This window comes from Natrix helvetica (genome assembly GCF_964273705.1).
Source record: "Natrix helvetica genome assembly, chromosome: 2".
NCBI classification, from domain to species: Eukaryota; Metazoa; Chordata; class Lepidosauria; order Squamata; family Natricidae; genus Natrix; species Natrix helvetica.
The window spans coordinates 295,861,990-295,876,941 of record NC_138552.1 but is presented as its reverse complement, the minus strand read 5'-3'; the positions used below and the strand labels follow the sequence as shown (position 1 = coordinate 295,876,941).

The 14,952-nt window shown below is 45.1% G+C and overlaps 1 protein-coding gene across 2 annotated transcripts in view; it reads left to right on the top strand.

Moving 5' to 3' along the window:
* SPECC1 (sperm antigen with calponin homology and coiled-coil domains 1) overlaps window positions 1-14,952 on the top strand; it is a 205,083-nt gene that overhangs the window by 55,825 nt on the left and 134,306 nt on the right. The window contains exon 1 of one of the 2 annotated variants that reach the window (XM_081945397.1): window positions 2,255-2,512. The exons of the other annotated variant lie outside the window; for it this stretch is intronic. Coding sequence (XP_081801523.1) covers window positions 2,473-2,512 — 40 coding nt within the window. The 5' untranslated portion in view covers window positions 2,255-2,472. Of the gene's footprint in view, window positions 1-2,254; window positions 2,513-14,952 lie in introns of those variants that run through there. 2 annotated transcript variants of the gene reach the window in all.

Here is a 14,952-nt window from a genome sequence, read left to right as displayed (position 1 = left end):
CTTATGACCGTTGCAGCATCCCCGTGGTCACGTGATCAAAAGCCAGAGGCTTGGAAACTGACCCATACTTATGACGGTCGTAGTGCGCTGCGGTCACGCAATCGCCTTTTGCGACTTTCTGACGAGCAAAGCCAACGGGGGAGGGGGGGAGCCAGAGTCACTTAACGACCGTGTCACTAATTTAACCATTGCAACGATTCACTTAACAACTGCGGCAGGAAAGATCGTAAAATGCGTCAAAACTCACTTCACAAATATGTGGCTTCGTCACCAAAAACTTTGGCCGTGATCGTATTCGTTAAATCAAGGAAAGAAACTCCTTTTTGGAGTTTTGCTTTCAAGAAAAGTTGTGATCAGATGGGATTGAATTGTGCGTCACCCCAAAAGTGGTAGTGTGTCGCCTTGGATACACGTGTCATAAGTTTGCAACCCCTAGTTTAAATTAGGTGTTTATTGTGTGTTGTTTGCCGTTGTGCCCTTTGGGAAAGACGGTGGTTGTAACACAAGTCACAAAACATGACAGGTTTTGGGGAAACGTTTTTAAAGAGGTCTCTTTTTTTAGAGGAAGAAACTGGACAGTCACTGGTCTGAAATGGTCCTATAGGGTCTCCTGCCTGAGCAAGGGGGTTGGACTAGAGGACCTCCAAGGTCCCTTCCCGCTTTGTTGTACTGTATTCTGAGATCCACACTCAAAATAAGGAGGAATTTCCTGATAGTGAGGACAATTAACCAGTGGAACAGATTGCCACCAGAAGTTGTGGGTGCTCCAACACTGGAGGTCTTTAAGAAGAGGCAGGACAGTCATTGATCCAGAAAGGGTCTCCTGCCTGAGCAAGGGGGTTGGACTAGAAGACCTCCAAGGTCCCTTCCAGCTTTAGTCTCTGATTCGCCAAAGGGGAGAATTTTGGCTTTCCCACAGCTGTCGACCCACAATTGTGCGTGGCTGTTGGGCCCCCATGATGCCGGCTGTGGTGGGTGCCAGTCTCCTTCACCCCACCCCACCCCATTTAAAAAGGCAGTCTTTCGGGTGGGGGGCTGCTGGCTGGGAGATCCCTGTTCTGCAACCTTGTGGCCCCCATTGGGAGGGTCCTTTGCTCCTTCCTCCCCCCTTCTGCCCCTTCTGCAACCTTATTCCCCACCAGGGAGGCCCTGGGCCCCCAATTCCCTCCTTTCCAGGGGGGGGGCTTGCTGCCCCCCTTCCTGGGCCCCTTCCTCCTCTTTTCCTCTTTCCCATCTGCACCTTTGACCCCCACCACCACCTTAGTTCCTCCCCCTCAGCTCTTGCCCTCCCCCCTGCCCTCCCCTTTCTTTCCCCTCCCCCTCCCTCCCTCTTCTGCAACCTTGTCCCCCCCCAGCCTCCCCCTGCCCCTATCCTCCTCCTCCTCCTTCCTCTCCCTTCCTCCTCTTCCCTCTCCCTTCTAATTGCCCCCCCCCGAAACAGCCCTCTCCCTCTCCCTCCTCTTCCTCCCCCCTCCTGCAACCTTGCCAGACCCCTAGAAATAGCAGAGCCTCTCTCCTCCCCTCGTGCCCTCCCTCCCCCTTTTAGTTGCCCCCCCAAGCAACAGCCCTGCTTTCCCTTCCTCCCCTTCTCCCTCCCTCTTATAGTTGCCCCCCAGAAACAGGCCAGCCCCTCCCCCATCCCTTCCTTCTCCTCCTCTTCCTCCTCCCTCCTGCAACTTTACCCCCCCCAGGAAGAGCCCTGTACCCCCACCCATCTCCCTTCCACCCCCCTCCCCTCTTAGTCCCCCCTAGGAAGAGCCCAGCCCCCTTCCTCCCCCCCCTCCTGGAACCTTACCCCTCCCCCCCAGAAACAGTCCAGCCCTCCCCCCCGTCCCCCTTCCTTCTGCTCCTCTTCCTCCCCCGTTCTCCCTCTTTCTAATTCCCCCCCCCGAAACAGCCCATCCCCCCCATTCCCCTTCCCTTCTCTTCCTCCTCCCTTCTAATTGCCCCCCCCCGAAACAGCCCGTCCCCTTTCCTTCTCCTCCTCTTCCTCCCCCCCTTCTCCCCCCCTTCCAATTGCCCCCCCCCCAGAAACAGCCCAGCTCCCCTCTTGCAACCTCCCCCCCCAGGAAGAGCCCTGCACCCCCTTCCTCCCCCTCCCCAGTCCCCCCTCCCCCTTCTAGTTGCCCCCCTCCCCAGGAAGAGCCCAGCCCCCCTCCCTCCCTCCCTGCAGTAACGGCGGCGGCCTGTGCGCGGCTTCCTCCCGGCCGGCTCCTTCCCTCCGGCCGCTGGGACGGCCATGCCCGGCCTCCCTTCTTCCTCCTCCTCCTCCTCCTCCTCCTCCTCCTCCTGCTGCCGGCCCCGGAGCCCCAGGGAGGGCCGGGCCAGCCGGGGCAGGGCTCCGCGGGGCCGCCTCCCTCCCGCCGCCTTGCAAGAGCCCGCAGATCCCCAGCTAGCAGCAGCCGCCGCCGCCGCCGCCTCCTGCCCGCCGCAGCCCCGAGGATGAGCAGGCGGCCGTAGAGCGGGCTCGAGATGGGCAACCAGCCGGCCAGACCCGAGGAGCCGGAGCCAGGTGGGCCAGGGCCTGCGGGGGGGGGAGAGGATCCCCAGCCCTACAGGTGCTCAGGAGGGGGGCGGGGGAGGGGGCAGGGGGGCTCCCCAGGCTTCTTGGGGTGGGGGTCTCTGGATGGTCCTTCCTTCTCTCCCACCAATCTGCCCTGCAGGACCCCCAAACTTGCAGACAATGGGAGGGTGGGGAGGGGGCTTCTGTCTGGAGGGCAGGAGGGGGAGGGGGTCTTGGTGGGGCTGGGAGGGGGCGTGCATGGGAAGGACGTCTTGTGGGGGGGGAAGGGGGAGCATGCGTTCCCCCCCCGCTCCCCACTTTGGCAGTGACCGCCGGGGGTCCCCGAAAGAGTCCTCGGCTTGCTGGGGGGTTGTTGGGGGTCTCCGAAAGAGCCCCCCCCGGGAAGATGGGGCGGGGGGTGGGTGGGGGAGTCTGGGGTGGCAAGACTGGGCAGGGGCAGCCAAGTTCACTTTGCGGGGGCAGCAGACGGGCGAGAGAGGAGGGGTCTTTGCAGAGCCAAAGGTGCCTCAGTTTCCCTCTGCTCAAATGGCTCAGCACCAGGACCTTTGGGGGTTCAGTGCCTTTTGTGGGGGCAGCTCTGGATTTTGGGGGGCAAGATACTCGCTTTCCCTTGGGGAGACCGGGGGGGGGGGGAAGAGAGTTCTGCTTTTTTGAGGAGGGGCCATGCCTCAGGAGCCCCTGCCTCCTTTTGTGAGGACTTCCCCCCCCTCCCTTCCCACCTCCGGCTTTTCCCACTGCTTTATTGTCTTCCTGGAAGTCGTTCAGCATACTAAGCAGCTTCAAGAAAGTGGGGATGGGGAAAGAAAGAAAGAAAGGATGACAAAGAAAAAGAAAGAAAGGAAACAATAAATAAAAAGGAAGGAAGGAAAGAAATTAAGTAAGAAAGAGTAAGAACAGAAAGAAAGAAAAAGAACAGAAAGAAAGAAAGAAAGAAAGAAAGAAAGAAAGAAAGAAAGAAAGAAGAAAGTGCAAAAACAGAAATAAATAGAAAGGAAAAGAAACCTAAAAAGAAAGGATGACAAAGAAAGAAAGAAAGAAAGAAAGAAATAGAAATAAAAAAAGAAACAAAAAGAAAGGATGTGAAAGAGAGAGAGAAAGAAACAGACAAATAATAAATAAACAAATAAAAAGGAAGAAAGAAAGAGTAAGAAAATAAATAAATAGAAGTACAAAGAAAAAGAAAAAGAAAGGAAATAAATAAACAAGTAGAAAGGAAGAAAAAGAAACGGAGAGAAAGAGTAAGAACAGAAAGAATGAAAAAAACATAAAAAGAAAGAGGGTGACAAAGAAAGAAAGGAAGAAAAAGAAAAGCAAGGGAAGGGAAGTTGGCAACAAAAAAGGAAAGAAGGGAAGGAAAGAAGGAAGGAAAAGAAATTGCTTTTCCTTTGGGATCTGGCCAGTCCTCAGACCCCCTTCTATAGCAGACCCTCTTCCTCGTCCCCTGCTATGAGACCCCCCCCCCTCTGGGGCCCATCCCCCCCTGAGAATCCCAGCCAGGCATTTGGGGAAGGGGGAAGGGAGAACGGTTTCTCTGTCTGCAGCTCTGACCTTGAACAAGAACCCACCCTGGGGGGCTCATGAATTTTAATGCCCCCCTCACTAACATCTTCCCCTTTGAATGCTTTCCCTGCCCCTCCCCCTCCTCTTTTCCCCCCTCAAAGAATCAGGGGGCCTTGAAGTGGGGGGGGGGGAAACACCCTTTCCCTTCTTCCCCCTTCTGTTTAAATCAGTATATATTTTTCCAAAACTGGCCAGTTTAAGATGGGAGGACTTCAACTCCCAGAAGTCCTCCCATCTTAAACTGGCCAAGTTGGAGGGGGGGGGGGATACTTATTTAAACAGAAGAAGGGGGAAGAGGGGAAGGGGTGTCTTCCCCCCCCCACAAACACACACCTCAATGTCCCCTGATTCTTCTTCTGTTTATATCAGTATTGAGAATTCTGGGAGTTGAAGTCCTCCCATCTTAAACTGGCCCAAGTTTGGGGTGCGAAAAATACTGATTTAAGATCAAGATTTCCAGAAACACTTTGGGATCCAGAAAAGAGAAAAAAAAACCTTTTTAAATTTTCTTTCTGAAGGATCTATCGGCCTCCTCCTTCGTGACTTTCCCGACAAATATCCTGGTTTGCTGATCCCTTGTAAAATATTTGCCTCCCTCTAAGACGTTTTAAACCATGTTTGCGCAAAAGTGTTTTCTAGCCATGTTTTTCTGACTTTGCTCCTCTCTGCCCTGCTTCCATTTTTGGGTTGGGTTTTGGTTTTGGTTTTGGTTTTTTTGCTGCTAATTTTTAGTGCCTAAAATTACTGGCCTGCTTTACAATACAATACAATACAATAGCAGAGTTGGAAGGGACCTTGGAGGTCTTCTAGTCCAACCCCCTGCCTAGGCAGGAAACCCTGTACCGTTTCAGTCAAATGGCTATCCAGCATCTTCTTAAAGACTTCCAGTGTTGGGGGCATTCACAACTTCTGGAGGCAACTTCTGTTCCACTGATTAATTGTTCTAACTGTCAGGAAATTTCTCCTCAGTTCTAAGTTGCTTCTCTCCTTGATTAGTTTCCACCCATTGCTCCTTGTCCTGCCTTCTGGTACTTTGGAGAATAGTTTGACTCCCTCTTCTTTGTGGCAACCCCTGAGAGATTGGAAGACTGCTATCATGTCTCCCCTAGTCCTTCTTTCTCTTAAGCTAGACATACCCAGTTCCTGCAACCGTTCTTCTTTACAGGATTGTTGTTTTACAGGATAAAAAAGCTTTACAGGATTGTTGTTTGCAAGTGTTAAAGGAAGTTTGCAGGAATAAAAGCCATGTGACAGTTTTGATGGGGGGGGCAAGGGGGTGATTTAGGAAACATTGACAGACAGGTATGATGGTTGTGGGGGGAGAAAGGGAGGAAGCTATAAGCAGGAAATAGGACCTGAAGTTCAAAATACATGTCGTTCTCGACTTACGACTGTTCGTTTAGCACGGAAAAAAATTGTAACTTATGACCGGGTTTTTCACACTTAACAACCGTTGCAAGCATCTCCAGGGTCACGTGATCACAATTTGAATGCTTAGCAACCGACTCACATTTATGACGGTCGCATTGTCCTGGTGTCACGCGACCCCCTTTTGCGACCTTCGGAGGAGCAGTCAATGGGGAAGTCAGATTCACTTAACAACCATGTTACTAAATTAGCTGCAGTGATTCACTTAACAACTGTGGCAAGAAAGGTGGTAAAATGGGGCAAAAGTCACTTGAGAAATCTCTCACTTAGCAACATAAATTTTGGCCTCGGGGTCGTAAGTCGAGGACTACTGTATGTTTGGAGGACAGTTAGAGAAAGATAGAGGGATAAAGAGAGAGAAATGGTGGAGAATGGAGAGAGATATTTATATATGTGTAGGCATAGATATATAGATATAAATATGAATGGATATAGGTAGATATAAATATAGATAGATATAAATAAATTAATATATATATATATACAGATACACATACACACACAGAGGAGACAGACTGACAATCTGACTGACTGACCGATTAAAAATAAAATCAATCTATCTATATAAAATCTGTCTTTCTATCAATGAATCAATCTTTCTCTCCAGTCAGTCAGTCAGTCAGTCAGTCAGTCAGTCAGTCAGTCAGTCAGTATCTATCTATCTATCTATCTATCATCTATCTATCTATCTATCTATCTATCTATCTATCTATCTATCTATCTATCTACTTAACTATCCCTATCCATCCATTATCTATGCACTACCTATTTATCTATCTATTGTCTCTCTCAGTCTATCTCTACCCATATCTATCACCTATTTCTATCATCTCTGTCTGTCTATCTATCTATCTCGCCTATTTTTTATCTATCTATCAATATATTTATCATCTGTGTATCATCTATAATACCTATCTCTTTATCATCTACCTACTATCTATCACCTATCTATCCCTATCATTTTCTCATTCCTCAAACATTTAACATTTGATAAATTTTAAAAAATCTTAAAGAGATTTTACCAAAGATATATATGTGTGTGTGTGTGTGTGTGTGTGTGTGTGTGTGTGTGTGTGTGTAGGTGTAGGTATGCTGGTTTTGTTGTATTTGGGTCTTTTCCCGAATACAATCCTACGTGGGAAAAGACCCGAATACAATAAAACCAGCATATATATATATATATATGTATATGTATATGTATATGTATATGTATATGTATATGTAGAAATCTGGACGATAGGGAGGGAGGGATGGAGAGAGAGAAAGAAAGAAAGAAAGAAAGAAAGAAAGAAAGAGAGATAGATGATAAAAAAGAGAGAGCGAGAGCGAGAGAGAGACAGATTTGGAATAAGGTTTGACATTGGGCCTATGTAGCAAAAGAAATCTCTTTTCTTTTGCGTGCAAATTGTGGCTCAGGCATTTGAATGCAATTGTGTGTTTACCTCCAGTCCTGAGTCATTAGCCAATAAATAAAGCCAGCAACCTTGTAAGGCAGGTGAGTTTTCTCACCTGAGGGGAGGGGGAGGCCGGATTGGGGGTGGGGGTGGGATTCCAAGCGAAGCCAAGATCTTCGATCAGGTCATCCGGGCTGCATTGCTTCACTTTACATAACTCTGGCGTCTCCTACACCCCCCCCCCCCCCGGTCGCTTCTCGTTCTCGGGACCTCTGTAAAAATGATTCCTAAAACCTCAACCCTTTTCGCCTGAGGTCTTGAGAATGGATCAGAGATCTGGCTAAAAATCCAGTTTTTCCACTCTGAGGGCCATCCCGCTTCTTGCTTCCAGATGGGCAGGTTTGGAATTCGAATTTGGCACCTCTGGATCTTTTCCGGATGGCAAATTGGGGAGGAACAGTGAGGTTTAACAGTAAGCATACATTTCTGTTCCTAAGTGAGACGGTTGTTAATTAAGTTTTGCCCCCTTTAGCGACTTTTCTGGCCACTGTTGTTAAGTGAGTCGCTGCAGTTGTTCAGGAAGTAACATGGTTGTTAAGTGAATCTGGCTTCCCCATTGACGGTGCTCGTCAGGAGGCGTCAAAAGGGGATCGAGTGACACCCCCCCAGGACACTGCGACCGTCATAAATACGAGTCAGTTGCCTGAATTTTGATTGCGTGCCCACAGGGATGCTGTAACGGTCGTAAGTTTGAAACATGGTCCTAAGTCGCTTTTTTTCAGTGCCATTGTCGCTTCGGGTGGTCACTAAACGAACTATTGTTAACTCGAGGGCTACCTGTCGTCGACTTTCAACTGCTTGCTGTTAAGTGAATCACTGCAGTTGTTCAATGAGTCACACGGTCGTTAAATGAATCCACTTCCCCCCATTGAATTTCCTTGTCAGAAAGTCACTTAAAGGGGATCACGTGACCCTGGGACATGTGACCGTCGTAAATGCGAGTCAGTTGCCAAGCGTCCAGATTCTGCAACAGTGAAAAGTGTAAAAAATGGTCCTTGGTCACTTTTTCCAGTGCCGTCGTAACTGAGGATGGTCACTAAATGAATCATCGTAATTCGAGGACTATCTGAATAACTGTAATTAATAGTTGGCTGCGTTCCATTGTCCCTTGGATAACATAATTGAGGGAAATTAATGGCTGCACGAAAGTTTCACAGGACAGATGTTGCCAAAGCTGAGGCAACGGTCCCTAGTGGGAAGATCCAGCATCCTGGAGAAATCGCTACAGGGAGTCCTCAATTTACGACCAGCACCTGGATCAGGCTTTCCGCTGCTCAGCAAGGCGGTCGTGAAGGAAGTCGAGTTCAACTCTTACGATCTTTTGGCCATGGTTGTTAAGCAAATCACCAGAGTCATTAAGTGAATCGGGAGGTCGTTCAGTGAATCCTGCTTCTCCCATTGACTTTGCTCGTTGGAAGGTCACAAATGTGTGACTCCGTTATACGACAATCATCGCCGGTCCAAATTCGGATGGCCTGACCCTGGGGAATGCTCTGACAGTCGTAAGTGAGAGGACTGATAGTTAAGTCCCTTTTTTTCAGTGCCGTTGTAACTTCAAGCGGTCGCTAAGCAAATGTAAATGTAAATCGAGGACTATCTGTGTTGGCCTTGGGCTCCATCAATGTTCTGAAATTATGAATTAGTTTGTGTTGTGTGGCTGGCCAAGTTTTTGCCTTGTGCCGAATTATTTATAGGTTCTCCTGCTTGGGCAGGGGGCTGGACTAGAAGACCTCCAAGGTCCCTTCAAGATTCTATTCTATTCTATTCTTTCTTACTGCTATTCTACTCTTTCTTATTGCTATTCTATTCTACTCTTTCTTATTGCTATTCTATTCTATTCCATTCCATTCCTTTCCATTCCATTCTTTCTTATTGCTATTCTATTTTATTCTTTCTTATTGCTATTCTATTCTACTCTTTCTTATTGCTATTCTATTCTATTCTATTCTATTCTATTCCATTCCATTCCATTCCTTTCCATTCCATTCTTTCTTATTGCTATTCTATTTTATTCTTTCTTATTGCTATTCTATTCTATTCTATTCTATTCTATTCTATTCTATTCTATTCTATTCCTTTCCATTCTTTCTTATTGCTATTCTATTTTATTCTTTCTTATTGCTATTCTATTCTACTCTTTCTTATTGCTGTTCTGTTCTGTTCTGTTCTGTTCTATTCTATTCTATTCCATTCCATTCCTTTCCATTCCATTCTTTCTTATTGCTATTCTATTTTATTCTTTCTTATTGCTATTCTATTCTATTCTATTCTATTCTATTCTATTCCTTTCCATTCTTTCTTATTGCTATTCTATTTTATTCTTTCTTATTGCTATTCTATTCTATTCTATTCTATTCCTTTCCATTCTTTCTTATTGCTATTCTATTTTATTCTTTCTTATTGCTATTCTATTCTACTCTTTCTTATTGCTATTCTATTCTATTCCATTCCATTCTTTCTTATTGCTATTCTATTCTATTTCATTCCATTCCATTCTTTCTTATTGCTATTCTATTCTATTTCATTCCATTCCATTCTTTCTTATTGCTATTCTATTCTACTCTTTCTTATTGCTATTCTATTCTATTCCATTCCATTCTTTCTTATTGCTATTCTATTCTATTCCATTCCATTCCATTCTTTCTTATTGCTATTCTATTCTACTCTTTCTTATTGCTGTTCTGTTCTGTTCTATTCTATTCTATTCCATTCCATTCCATTCCATTCCTTTCCATTCCATTCTTTCTTATTGCTATTCTATTTTATTCTTTCTTATTGCTATTCTATTCTATATTGCAATTCTATAATATTATTTTCTTTCTTATTGCTCTTCTCTTCTATTTCTTATTGCTATTCTATTCTATATTGTAATTCTATTCTATTCTCTGTTCTATTTGAGTGGTTCGTACAGAAATAGGCTTGGGAAGCACTGAAGTGGTTTACTGACAAACGGGCTGTGTGCAAAAGATCATTTCTTTTGGTTTCATAACAACTTTTTTTTTAAAAAAAAATCACAAAACGCAGGTAGCCCTGTGCATTTTCAGCAGTCCATTATCATGATCATTGTTAGAAGCCGGCATGATACATATTATTATTGTTAGAAGCCGGGAGCTTTGACTAACAGGAAGCCCTATAATAGGAACGAGGACCATGACAGTTGGCTGGAGATGATGAAAACTTGTAGTCTTCTTGCCTCCCTTTTCACTCCCACCTTCCCCCTAACCAGAGGAGATTCAGACACCCAACTCAGACAGCTGCAAATTCTGCAGTTGTGGCCTTTTGGGGATGGGGAGGGTGCATGAGCAATTCCTGACCCACCGAAAAATTCCCCAGAAAAGGGTTTGGTTTGAGATGAATCAGGAATCGCCTGTCCGATCTCATACTTACTGCTTCTTTCACCACCTCCAAAAGAAGGGGGTGGGTGGGAAGTAGCCCCCTCCCTTTTCTTACCCAAAAAGTGTCTTAAGAATCAGAAGTTTTTAATTAAGATCATTACCAACATCTGATTTTTGGATCCTGGTGAATAACACAACCTTACTCCTGTCAACCCCCAGAATTCCCCAGCTAGCAGGTTTTAAGAAAGATGGACTTCCACTCCCACAATTCCCCAGCCAACAGACTTTAAGAGGGAAGGACTTCCACTCCCAGAATTCCCCAGCCAGTCTGCTTTAAGAGGGGTGGGCTTCCACTCCCAGAATTCCCCAGCCAGTCTGCTTTAAGAGAGGTGGGCTTCCACTCCCAGAATTCCCCAGCCAGCAGGCTTTAAGAGGGGTGGACTTCCACTCCCAGAATTCCCCAGCCAGCCTGCTTTAAGAGGGGTGGGCTTCCACTCCCAGAATTCCCCAGCCAGTCTGCTTTAAGAGGGGTGGGCTTCCACTCCCAGAATTCCCCAGCCAGCAGGCTTTAAGAGGGGTGGACTTCCACTCCCAGAATTCCCCAGCCAGCAGGCTTTAAGAGGGGTGGGCTTCCACTCCCAGAATTCCCCAGCCAGTCTGCTTTAAGAGGGGTGGGCTTCCACTCCCAGAATTCCCCAGCCAGCAGGCTTTAAGAGGGGTGGACTTCCACTCCCAGAATTCCCCAGCCAGCAGGCTTTAAGAGGGGTGGGCTTCCACTCCCAGAATCCCCCAGCCAGTCTGCTTTAAGAGGGGAGGACTTCCACTCCCAGAATCCCCCAGCCAGTCTGCTTTAAGAGGGGAGGACCTCCACTCCCAGAATCCCCCAGCCAGCCTGCTTTAAGAGGGGTGGGCTTCCACTCCCAGAATTCCCCAGCCAGCCTCCTTTAAGAGGGGAGGACTTCCACTCCCAGAATCCCCCAGCCAGTCTGCTTTAAGAGGGAAGGACTTTTACTCCCAGAATTCCCCAGCCAGCAGGCTTTAAGAGGGGCGGACTTTGATCGTGTGGCCATGGGAATCCTACATAGGTCATAAGTGTGAAAAATGGTCATAAGTCCCTTTGTTATGTAACTTCTGTGTAGTCATTTTTGTGTATGTTAACACTTGGATAAGAGACCACTAAGAGATCTCTTACCACTAAGAGGGTTGTATATTAGATCAGAAAGCTAAAATAAACACCCAGAAAAGGGAAAATGTAGATTCTCTCCCCCCCACTCCCCACCTTCTGGCTAAAAGAACCCTGCAGGGACCTGTCTCAAAAAATGAGCTCAACTTGATTTAACCTCTCAAATATTCAAACATTTTCCAGATTCAGGGCAGGAGGAATTAAAATTAGATTAAAAGTCCCAGTGAGGTAAGTGAAGTTTGATTGTGCCCACGCTGGGAAGGAAAGGGCTAAGTCCGACCACCCAAAAAGTTTGGCGATTCCTCCCTCTTAACGGCATGCCCATAGCCTTTTGCTCAGCCTTGCCATAGAGTCGCGGCTGCTCGGGCAAGCAAGCCAAGCTGCGTGCAGAAAAAAGAAAAAGTTATCTCTTTCCTGCAAACCCCCCCTCCCCTTTTCAATTGATTACCCAGGTGGGGCCTTTTTCTCCCAAGCCCCAGGTAAAGCTTGCAAGACACCTGGGAAATGCAGGACACCTAGTCACCTTAAGGACGTGTGAGAGATTTATTAATTTATTAAGAAGAGAATTATTTCTTATTTACAGATGTATTTCTTACTATTACTTCTTATTCCCTTCATTATTTATTTATGTACAGATTTATTTCTTATTTACAGATGTATTTCTTACTATTACTTCTTATTCCCTTATTTATTTATTTACAGATTTATTTCTTCTTATTATTACTTATTCCCTTTATTATTTATTTATTTACAGATTTATTTCTTATTTACAGATGTATTTCTTACTATTACTTCTTATTCCCTTCATTATTTATTTATGTACAGATTTATTTCTTATTTACAGATGTATTTCTTACTATTACTTCTTATTCCCTTATTTATTTATTTACAGATTTATTTCTTCTTATTATTACTTATTCCCTTTATTATTTATTTATTTACAGATTTATTTCTTATTTACAGATGTATTTCTTACTATTACTTCTTATTCCCTTCATTATTTATTTATGTACAGATTTATTTCTTATTTACAGATGTATTTCTTACTATTACTTCTTATTCCCTTATTTATTTATTTACAGATTTATTTCTTCTTATTATTACTTATTCCCTTTATTATTTATTTATTTACAGATTTATTTCTTATTTACAGATGTATTTCTTACTATTACTTCTTATTCCTTTTCTTATTTATTTGTTTACAGATTTATTTATTTATTTCTTTTTAATTTCCAAACTGCTTTTAATGTTGCATTTCCTCTTACGCAATCAGTGGATAAGAGAACATCGAAAAGGGAAAAAGCATTTCTCTTCATGCAGTTTTGTCAGCATAATTTTAAATGTAGGGTATTTTTTTTTTCATGTTTTATTTGTTTAATTTATATTACTTTCCACTTCCACCGAATAGTGTGGTATCAAGGTTTTAAAAATCAAGATCCACACATTTGTTATGATATTCATCAGAAAACTATTAATAATATAACTGTAGGTCCATAAAGTTACAACAGTACATAATATCTTCATACATATTTATTTATTTATTTACAGATTTATTTCTTAGTTCTTATTCCTTTTACTATTTTTTTATCTACAGGTTTATTTCTTATTAGTATTATTTCTTATTCCCTTTATTTATTATCTATTTATTTCCAGACTTATTTCTTATTTACCGTACACATTTATTTCTTATTAGTATTTCTTCCTCATATTATTTATGATTGGTTTATTTTCAGGTAGTTCTCGACTTACGACCGCAGTTGAGCTCAACATTTCTGTTGTTAAAAAGTGAAACATTTGTTAAGAGTAAGCTTTGCCCCGCTTTACGACTTTCCTTAACACATTTTTTAAAGGGAATCACTGCAGTTGTTAAATGAGTTGACACGGTCGTTTAAGCGAATCAGGCTTCCCCCATTGAACTTGCTGGCCAGAAGGTCGCAAAAGGGGATCGGGGCGCTGCAACTGTCGTAAATACGAGTCAATCGGCAAGCGGCTTAATTTTGATCACGCGATCGTGGGGGTGCTGCAACGGTCATAAGTGTGAAAAATGGTCCTAAGTCACTTTTTTCATGTCAAGTCATGTTTCATGACTTTGAAACCGTCATTAAGTGAACGGTTGTAAGTCAAGGACATGATTTATCCAAAATTGGAAAGCCTGCTCTATTTTTATTGTCGGATGGGAGCCGGGAGACAACCGGCAGGCACTTAAAAAACGACGCGGAGAAAAGTTCGAATGAAACATTTCGGGCGCTGGAGCAGCCCCTGAAGGAGCCGGGTTCAAATCCACCCTCAGCCAGGAACTTCCCTCCCACAGCTGCTATCCTTGTGGAAATGCAGCTTATAACTTCCCAGATGGTGTGAGCGCTGGAGGTTTTCAAGAAGAGACTGGGCGATCTACTGCTTGAGCAGCGGGTTGGGCTAGATGACCTCTAATATCCCCCCACCAAGAAAATCTCTTGTTTATTCTGTTATTGTGAGCCTGGGTTCCAGAAATCTGTAATTGCAGAGGGAGAAATTCAAGGCTGGCTGGATTCCCAAGGCCTCTTTTTTGCTTTGTTTGCTGCACGACAATGTCTCGTCCCCCTCCTCAGATCCGATCGTGGGAATCACTCCTTGTTCTCCGAAGGTGTGGAGGAGCAACGCACAAAATGTTGCGGCTTTGTTCTTCTCTTCCAAGCCTTTCTTTTCGCTCCTTCCCTCTAATCTCGTGGGTAGCCAGGGAGGAGGCCTGGGAACTGCCATTCCCAAGGTTGCAAATTTGCAAACCCGGCCATTTGTAGCCATCGGAACTAACCGCAACTATCTCCCACTCCCGATGTCCATCGCCCTTGAGGTTCTTGTGCGCCGGGCGGGTCAGGTGGCCGAAGGACACCCTGCGGTCATTCTATTGAGATGTGAGATTTTTTTTTTTCTCTGAGAGCTGGATGCCACGAAATTTCATTTTAATGTATGCCAATTAGTGTATATTGAAAGTGACAATGTTGTTGTTGTTAGTTGCGAAGTCGTGTCCGGCCCCATGGACCACGTCCCTCCAGGCCTTCCTGTCCTCTCCCATCCTCTGGAGTCCATTGAAGCTCACGCCGACTGCTTCAGTGACTCCATCCAGCCCCCTCCTTCTCTGCCGTCCCCTTCTTCTTCTTTTGCCCTCCATCTTTCCCGGCATGAGGCTCTTCTCCAGGGAATCCTTCTTCCTTCTCACCAGGTGGCCAAAGTCTTTGAGTTTCCTCTTCAGGATCTGGCCTTCTAAAGAGCAGCCAGGGTTGATCTCCTCTAGGACTGACCGGTTGGATGGCCTTGCAGTCCAAGGGACTCAATGCAGGAGTCTTCTTCTCCAGCACCCGAGTTCAAAGATATATACATTCCCTGTCCTCTTTCTCTCAATCAATGTCTGTCTGTCTCTCTCTCTCTCTCTTCTATATATATTATTATTATCTGTCTGTCTATCTATCTTCTATTTATTACCTGTTATCT